Consider the following 9,696-nt stretch of genomic DNA (forward strand, 5'->3'; position numbering starts at 1 on the left):
GGAGATGTAGTGGCATAAAACAGAAGAGCACACTTGTTATTCAGGTTGCAGTAACCTGCAACAGTTTCTTAGTTTAGTAGTATGCTCATATTGGTTTCAGGATGTCCCAGCTGTGACAGCAAAGAATAAAGTGGGTGGGTCACAAAACCCAGAAAAATAATGTACGCTAAAACCTGAGAACTGGGGTATAAAAGCTTGTGGGTGCTGCCACATTCTGCAACTGCTAACCACCATTTCTGAGATGAGTGGCCTCTGTGTGAAAAATTAATTTCCATGTTGTGGGGGCTTATTCAAAGAGGCAGAGAGACACAAAGCCTAGAATTGTGTGTGTTTGTTTATGCATGTGTGCACTGCTACTGCTTTCCAAGCAGGGGAACAAAGGTGAACTTAAACACTTCTGTTAGTTTCTTGTGTCCAGCTGCTAGCATTCCTCTCAGCGCCCTGGATTCCTACATGGAATTTCACAATCCTGCTGTCGTCATCATAATGCATGTTCGCCATGTTCGGTTTTAACGTTGCTTACGTTTCCTTGCAGAGGATAACAGATAACAGTTCGTAAGTGGGACACGCTAGTGGCACAGTTGTTTGCTCCATTTGTTGTGTTGAAATAAAGTGAACACCTGTGTAGTGTCTTTACTTGGGCTGCATGACACCATCATGGTGTTGATGCAAATGAGCATCACTTCTGTACAACTCAGCTAAACAGTGTCTATCTGCATGCTATTGTGAGGAAGGGATCCCCCTCTCTTTCATTTCAGGAGGAAACACATTTGTAGCACGTACAGTAGCTATACTCTCACACTCCCACCTCTACTCCCCTCCCCATCCGATTTCCCAGCATGCGACGTATTTAGATCCTGGGGGTGTAGCCACGCTACATGGTTCTCACATGACTGCACTGCATATTATAACTTAGGTTGGAAGCCAATGGGATATCGACGTGGAATGACGTCAGGGGGCGGGTAGGTATGCTCGTATATGTGTATATGTGTGTGCGCGCGGGTGTGCACGTGTCGAAGCCCCCCTCCGCCAACCACCTCTCTCTCTCTCTCTCTCTCTCTCTCTCTCTCTCTGTGTGTACAGGCGCAGTGTGAGCAGTGTGTGCAACTCGGCTGGCCTCCCTCCGCACTGAATGGACTAGATTCCCAGCCACGTAAGAAGCGCAGCGGCACAACGGGAGAGAGGATGTCCTGCTGAATCAAGGGATAGGCCTGGGAAATTCGGCCGGCCGGCCGTCCCCCTTCCTTCCAACAGCTTACAGCAGCAGCAGCAGACATCTAAGACAAACTACTCTTTGCTTCCACTGGACCGAGAGAGAGAGAGAGAGAGAGTGAGAGAGAGAGAGAGAGAGAGAGAGGAACATAACTCCCGCACACAAAGAGCTACAGCAGTTTTCCGGATGGGGTTTTCTCCTCCTGTGCTAGATCACAATCCCCGTGCACGGGTATGATCCTGGGCAACAAGGCCGTGCACTGACCTAGTACTAGTTAGCCAATGAAGCTAACCAGTTAGCTTTGCACCTGCTAGCCATCGTTTGGCTGTCAGATTTCGGCTAAATTTAGTGGCTACTAATTAGCTTGCAAAACTTGCTTTTTTCGTGATTTTTCTTTTTTTTTTTACATTTCCTTCTGTGCCTGCAAGCTCCAACAAATTGTTTCGGTTTTATGAAACGTGCCATAGCATTAACCGGCATATAAGCTAGCAAACAAGCTGCGGGTGCCTCGTCAGTCTTCATTCATTAGAAACGCTGACTTTTGTGGTTAGCCTTTGTTGCAGTTAGTCGTTCCCTGCTCGCACTGCTAACGTTAATGAGACCGCGGCAGCTCCGTGCGAAGGGGTTTTCGGTCGAGTTGGAGCAGCAAATCTGTCATTTTAGCTTGGCCTTGAATGGAAAACAAAGGGAGCAAGAGAACGGAACTGGTCAAAAAATTACAGACCTCTTTTTGTTGCATGAAAACCAACGAGCCAACAGCAGCGTGCAACTCAATCATTTCTTCAGCTGTTTTTACACTTTATTAAAGATTTACTAAAGCTGGACGTTTTTCCCCCAATTTATATTGCACAGCGTTTTCAACAGAGTGGTGCCCCAATCGAGGAGAAGGAGAAGAACAAGCAGGAGGAAGACCCCCGATACTGTGGAGTTATCACACTTATTCCTCATGAACATACAGAGGTCAAATCCAATTAACATTTCACGTTATGGGAGATCGCGGCACAAATCGCACGATTTCGAAGAATTGTCTTGTTTACGGACTACAGAGTCGCACCAGAGTTTCAGTCCCAACCTCGGGTCCCCCAGCCCGCCGGAGACCCCGGACTCTTCGCACTGTAGCGCCCGCATCGGGGACTACCTTTTGTTGGAGCCACTGGAGGGAGACCACGTTTTCAGAGCCGCCCACCTGCACAGCGGGGAAGAGCTGGTGTGTAAGGTTAGTAGCCAGCACAGGAGACATATCCTACCTTATGTTCCCAAAAATAGAGCCCTCACAGTCTTCTGTCTGTCCCAGACGAGCGTATTCAGTGGGGAGACATGAGCATGCACAGGCTCGCCACCTTTGCATTTCATTTACCTTGCAGACGAAAGATATGCTCTGTATTTCAACATGCATCGTAAACATAATGTGTAATGCAAAAAATAACTTGGTCTTGAACTGGTTTCTTTGGCTTGGCATTTCCAGCAAGGCCAGTCCCCCGCTCAACTTTTTAATTATTACTTAAATTGTAAATAGAGAGCTGGCAGAGCAACCTAATGGAAAAAGTGAATGGGGCGAGCTGCGTGGTTTGGATTGCATGATGTAACGTTGACAAAGGAGTGAGTAACCACGCACACACTCCTCTCAGTGCTCTTCTGGCTTGCATAGCGCAGCGCTATAATCGCGTTACACCCCCCCCCCCCCCCCCCATTGTATATATTGGTGCATAAACATGATGATGTTACACCTTTTGTTAGTGGGACTATAATCTTTTGAGGGCCATTGTATGTAAGTGAAAAGCACACATGGTCAGAGAATTTTACAGTTGTGCTGCTGTGACACTGGCTCTTCTCTACTGACCCCTCTAACCATGGGAAATGTGTTCCTATTTTACTGGTTATAAGGGCACTTGGGTCGTTCCTGAGATACATTACAGCTTGGCTTTAGTGATTGAATGAATAGAAACTATACTTACAAGCACCGTTGGACTCATAAGGCATGACATATCCAATAACCTGTACCTTTTGACTTAAGATAATGTTTCCTCATAGCAATAACAAATTAATGGCCTTTGGCACATCCTGTGAGCTAACTGCTGTTTGACCTCGTCTGCTTTGTGCTGGTTCCAGTATAGAACCAATCAATCCCCACTTCCAGGATTGATCATTCTTGCCAAGCTGGAAGCCTAGGTCACAATTTAAGATCTCAAGGGCTATGGGGCGTATTTGTATTGACTGCAAGCAGAGGAGCCCTCTCATCTGAACTGATTGTACAGTTGGGGGTTACTATGGAAACAAAAGAGAGACTGCAACCTTGGCCTGCAGTAGAATGCTGTGCACTAACATGATTCTTTCACTTTACTTCAAAAGAATAAAACAAGTCTGGTAAAACATGAACATGGTAGTATTGCTCACATGTTGCTTAATTAAAGGGCAAGTCTGTTTCAGTATGATTTTAATTGTGTATCAACAGAGTGCGAAACACAAAGTGGCAAAAATGGCTAATTGGCTTGAATGCAGACTGTATAAGTATTAATGTCTCCTTTTCTTATGATTTCAGGTTTTTGACATTAGCAGATACCAGGAATCACTGGCGGCCTACTTTGCCCTGGGGCAGCACCAGCATATTAACCAAATCCTTGAGATCTTGCTCGGGGAGACACGAGCCTATGTGTTCTTTGAGAGAAGCTATGGTGACATGCACTCTTTTGTCCGCACCTGCAAGAAGTTGCGGGAGGACGAAGCTGCCAGACTCTTCTATCAGATAGCCTCTGCTGTGGCACATTGCCACAACAACGGACTAGTCCTCCGTGACCTCAAACTAAGGAAATTTGTCTTCAGGAATGAGGACAGGTGAGTTTTGCAGAAACCATAGTATTTGTTCAGCACACTGAGTGTGCCACTGTGGCATGTTTTTCCTCTGCTTCACATTTATGTATTGTACATGATATGACAACTTGTCAGTGTTATCTGTGTCATATCTCAGATTACAGCAAGATTGACATTTCCCAGATACTTCCAATCCTGGAAACCTAAGCCTTTTATTTCTTCCGTGCCTAGTTTTGTGCACATAGTTTGTAGTGGCTATACAGTTTTAACACATAGAGATGTATAGAGTATATGTTACCTGTAATCACACTTATATGGATAAAGCCACACAGTGCAGTTCTTCCTACTAAGCAATGCTGTTGCACTTGCACAGAGTTACCATGACTAGATTTTGCATGACAGATAATCAATTAAGCCACTAGTGAGTTTTCTGTAGCGATCAGCAGGAGAGATCTATGGAATTCCTCTTGTACAGCACGGGTTTGGTGACGCCTGATGGCAGGATGTGAGAAATGCATCCAGAAAATTCAGGAATCTGTTGCTACAGCAACCTAAGTGCATTTTTTTTTAATTTAGTGTGTGTTTGTGTATATATGTGTGTGTGTGTGTGTGTGTGTGTGTGTATAAATTTTCAGTTCATTTTACAAATGTTATATTAGCCATTTGCTTATGTCACCAGGGACCAAACAGATTTCTATGTTAAAGATTAAGGAGGACACCTTTTTTCAGCCAATTATCCTACACCCTATAGCAGAGACACAGACTGGACCTCAATGCCCTGTGTCTCAAAGTGTGATGTCATCCTTTGGCACTAACAGTGGAAAATGGAAGTTGAGCTGCCTCACATATTCACTACAGGTCCAGTGACCTTGAATGCTGCACTAGGCTGCTGGTCTTAGATGCCGAGCCCCCTCCCTTCCCATAAAATGATTGATGTTGGTTGAATTTTAAGAATGATGGTGCAGGACAGTGTTGGGTCACATTTGTTATACAGCCTGCTGAGAATCCTCTCACACCTTTTATGTTCTTTTGGCTTGATGGACTTGAGGGTGATGAGGGTGAAGATGAAGCTGCTTTAAAGACTTGACACTATTCTAGCTTAAACCCAAGCATTTGACAAAAGGTCAAACATGGTCAGACATAAAATACACAGCATACATTAACAACTTGACCTGATTTTGTCATACCTCTGATAGCCTTTGACCAAACAGCAGCCTGTTTAAAAAGCACCGGTCAAAGGTTGATGCAGGTTCTGTTGAGCTCTTTCTTCTCTTCTACACCAAGCCTAGGAAGCATTTTAAGATCAACACACATTAAGTCTTGTATAGCTTGAAGAAAGAGAATATGCTCCTCTTAAAATGAGCCATTTCTTTCTTTTTGCATTACTGAGCTGTCTTAACTAATTGCAGGTTTGCATGTATCCAAATAAGCTATTATCCAAGCAGCAGCTTGCTGTATTTAAAGAAGCACATGCCTTTTTATCTCACAGTGGTAACAATGGGCATGTGGCCCAAGGAAACAATAGATTTCTCCTGAGGTGAAACTGCAGAAACACTACAGCATGTTTCAGCAAGGAAAATTACTATACTCACAATGAACCATAGAATTGGGATTACGTGAAGGTGCACCCCCCTATTGTAGATGGCAAAGAACACTTTTTAAATAGGTCTTAGACAGTGCTTCATGCTTTTCCTTTTGGTTGTGGCTGTCAGATACCATCACACGTCCCGGGTCTTTGTATAGTACATCATATCATGGACATTACATGCAACCACAGTACGGTCTTTTACCTTGCATGTAGAGATTGGTTTTTGTCTGAGCCACTCTGGATTCTTTAGTGACACACAACCAGCCATTATTAGCAGCACTCAGAGGTATCATAGCTGCTATTGTAGAGTTTAGAGAATGTTGCAAGTGGATGTAATTTTCAGGGGCTAGAGTAGGAAACAAAAGAATCCACATTGTCAAGTTCTCAAATTTTGGAATGAAACAGTTCACTGCGTGAAACTTAAGATGATCAGTCACCCATAATTGTGTTTCTTTTGAATCGCAGAGGTCTTTTGGAAAGCCTATTTGTACGTCAATGCTTTGTGGCTGGGCTTTTATCTAAGTGAAAGGAAATGTCAAACTTAAGCCCAGAGCATTATGTGCTCTACTTCCTCTGATATCTGAAAGCGATGGATCTGAAAATCTTAAGATGTCCATCTGAGCAAATTACCACACTCGAGTGTCTTTTGTACTGCCTTTTTTTTTTTAGTTACCATCCAAAGATTGGAATTATGGTAGCATTTGTCTTTAATAACATTCACATTATGCGATGATTCTTTGTGTTCATTGTTTTGTAAAGAGGTATCATCACTTTTCTTGTTTCATTTGTGTGTCTCCAGAAGTTTTGTGAAGCTGGAGAGCCTTGAGGACACATATATCCTGGATGGTCATGACGACTCCCTGTCAGACAAACATGGCTGCCCAGCCTATGTAAGTCCTGAGATTCTTAACGCCAATGGGAGTTATTCGGGGAAGGCAGCTGACGTCTGGAGTCTGGGTGTCATGCTTTATACAATTCTTGTGGGGCGCTACCCCTTCCATGACGTTGAGCCCGGCTCCCTGTTCAGCAAAATTCGCAGGGGTCACTTCAATATCCCTGAGACGCTCACACCCAAGGCCAAGTGCCTGATCCGCTCCATCCTCCGCCGGGAACCTGCAGAGCGGCTCACCTCTCGGGAGATACTGGAGCATCCCTGGTTTGCGTCCTCTGGGGCCCTAGGGGGCACTGTGGTGCACAGCAGAGGTGAAAGAGACCAGGAGCAGATGGTGCCTGAAGTGAACATGGAAGAGGAGCTGGAACAGTTCTTCAGCTGAACAAACATAAAGCACAAACGGACGACTCCCGCCACAATAGGCTCACCACGCTCACAGCGGAGCCAAAAACAGTAGTCTACAGATTAGTAGGTGAACATTTGTCAATCATAATAAAGGTGTTTCCATCCTGTTTTCTCTTCCACCATTTCATGGAAAGCCTTCAGCCTGGCATGACAAATAGCATCTATACATCACCTGGCAACACACTTCCTGTTCAGGGATGTGGCCACCAGACATGCAAGTTGCAAACAATGTAGCAAATGTTCTTTTTTGGATCTGTTTGGTCTAATGTGGTGCTCATAAAAGTAGACATATTCACCATTTTTGACACTATGGAAAGCATGAAGTGACATAAGTACACAGGGAACCAAGGACAACCATTAAAAATAAACTGACAAATTGCAACACGACACCTTTCCTTCACAATTAGTTTTTTCATCATAGCTTTAGGCGGTGTAAGTCAGAGACCCAGGTTCAGAAATTGCAAGCCTAAGTTCTAACATAACGTAGTCCTAAGATAACGTAAACTAACATAAGGTAAATATTTCTAACCTGGGACCATTGGCTCAGTAATGAGCCCTGGGTTTCTCTTTTATTCATCTTTATCAACATGTTTGACCTCAACTTTGTTTCATGGTTAGGTTTTGTTTTGTCAACTCTCACTTGTCTCAGTTTTGCATTATTGAAGATTAGCCACTTAACTTTTTGATGGCATTTTCAGTAAATGTTATGTTTTTTCTTCTTTAGTCTCTTAGGCCTTTACCCATCACTTTGTTCACAGTCACTTGTGTATTTTTCACTATGATTACTTTTATAAACCATACTTCTTGTTGTTTTTTTTGTTTTGTTTTTTAAGCAATTTCTCTCTGTTTATGCTGCTTTAATATCACTCCCTCAACCTCAGCCTCAAACGGTTTTCTCAGTAAGTCTCCAAACATGACATCAAGCACTTGATGTATTAGGTGATTTGACATTTTCACCTCTTTAATTAGCTTCCTCTTATTTAAATTCATTCTTCAGTTGTAGAAATGAAAACGTAACATTTATTTAAATTGTAACAGCTATATATATATATATATATATATATCTATATATAAAAATAAATATAAATATATATATTTAAAACTACATTGCAGGGTGTTTCTTTATTCTGAGATTCCTTTTTCATGTATAATGTAGGCAATATCTTGACACAGGACAGGTGCAAAGAGGAGAATATCTGTCTGAAGTTTTAGAAAACACAATATCTTTTGTGCCAGTATTCCTGTGCCCCGACAACCCATGCCACCAGGTCTTACTCATTTCTTTATAAAAAAAAAAAAAATTGGTACGAGATATTCAGTGATAATATTGCTATGACATGCTCACTCCAGGACCTCATGTTAGTTTTCTGCCTGCGTAGGTTCTCTAAATCGATCATGGTCAGAATGGGTACCAGTGGACATGTTTTGTCGTATCTCAATGTTACTTGAATTTGTGTTTTTATCTAGTCATTGGCATGTGCCCCATGAATGCTATAGCCTGCCTAGCAGGGGACGGGGCAGGGGTGGGAGGGAGCGGGTGCTTGTTAAGAAAAAAAAATCCTAATTTGCTACTTTTCTGAGTTGCTTTTCAACAAACAACTATTGCCTTTTTTTTCTATTTCTTTTTTTTTTTAGTAGACTGAGCTACCTTTTGTTTAAGTTGGTGCTGATTTGGTGCTAATGTTTAGTCCCTTTTTGTTTCATAGAGGGTGGTGCATGGTGGGATACCTGCCTCAGATGTTCTGATTGTATCGTAACAGATTCTGGTGTTTTATCCAAATTTATTCAGTAAATAAATTGTGAACAGTTATTGGACTTATGTTTTTCTTTTCATTACATGCAAAATAAGACCTATAGACCTATTCAATATGCAGCATTACACCTAACTATGTGTTTTAATAGCTTATCATATGTAATAAAACCTATACTGCACACTTTTGTTTGTGTTACCAACTTCTCCTGAATATTAAAATGCAGATTTTAATTCAGAAAAAAACATTTAGCGAGTTAATCAAAGGACTCTGTTTTCTATTCATCAAGAAGGCTGTTAAGCACTCATTCACAACTGTGTTGTGAAGAAATATGTTCCATCTCTGTGATATGCAGATTTTGCAGCTTATTTGATTGAGCCAGATATAAAATAAATCTGTTTTTTGCTTCTAGTACGGTCTAAGCTAGTGTGCCCTAACAAACCCACTTTTAATTCCATCATAAGATAGCAGTCACCTGCAGAACTTGAATTTATGCCAACTGAGCAAGGAGAAGAAGGTTTTTGTCACCACCACTTCATCCAAACACATGAAGCAAAAGGCAAACGCTCTTTAGCTGAACAATTATCCTGATGGAACTCGTGAAAAATCTGTAGGAGTTTTTCTTTTGTGTCCTAGTGTAATTTTTGCAGGGCCTGCTCACCTCATGCTGTCTTTCAGTCCCTCTGAGAAAGAAAATCCCTTCAAATTGCATTTGTTCAAATAGTGTTAGGACATGTAGACCAACATCTGTGCACATATGTGCATGCGTGGTTGTGTGTGTGCCCAGAGCTTTCCCACCTGTCATGTTCGTGCAGGGTAATCCTGATTAAGGTTAGATCTATCAGACAAGGCAGACAGCTGCTATAATCGCCCAAATGCTTCCTGTCCCCTGTTTAAATAAAGGATAAATAAATGTCATTTGGCAGACAATGACAATTTTAACTCCTGGGTCACTGCACAACAGTAAGTGCTGATATATTGTTATAACCACTTTACATTTCTTCGTTATGATGACACATTTTAATACCTGAAAATTCAA

At 42.2% G+C, this 9,696-nt stretch overlaps 1 protein-coding gene across 2 annotated transcripts; it reads left to right on the forward strand.

Moving 5' to 3' along the window:
* The first annotated feature begins 1,038 nt into the window (after positions 1–1,038).
* Positions 1,039–8,716, forward strand: trib2 (tribbles pseudokinase 2). Of its 2 annotated transcripts, XM_067482345.1 has the most exons (4): positions 1,039–1,444; positions 2,066–2,429; positions 3,753–4,045; positions 6,409–8,716. In XM_067482345.1, the coding sequence occupies exons 2-4, from the start codon at positions 2,160–2,162 to the stop codon at positions 6,881–6,883; spliced, it is 1,038 nt and encodes a 345-aa protein (XP_067338446.1). In that variant the 5' UTR covers positions 1,039–1,444; positions 2,066–2,159; the 3' UTR covers positions 6,884–8,716. The 2 variants fall into 2 exon arrangements, with proteins under 2 accessions (XP_067338446.1, XP_067338445.1); XM_067482344.1 differs by having other exon boundaries at positions 1,039–2,429.
* The last annotated feature ends 980 nt before the right edge of the window (positions 8,717–9,696 follow it).

Source organism: Channa argus, chromosome 17 (assembly GCF_033026475.1).
Source record: "Channa argus isolate prfri chromosome 17, Channa argus male v1.0, whole genome shotgun sequence".
NCBI lineage: Eukaryota > Metazoa > Chordata > Actinopteri > Anabantiformes > Channidae > Channa > Channa argus.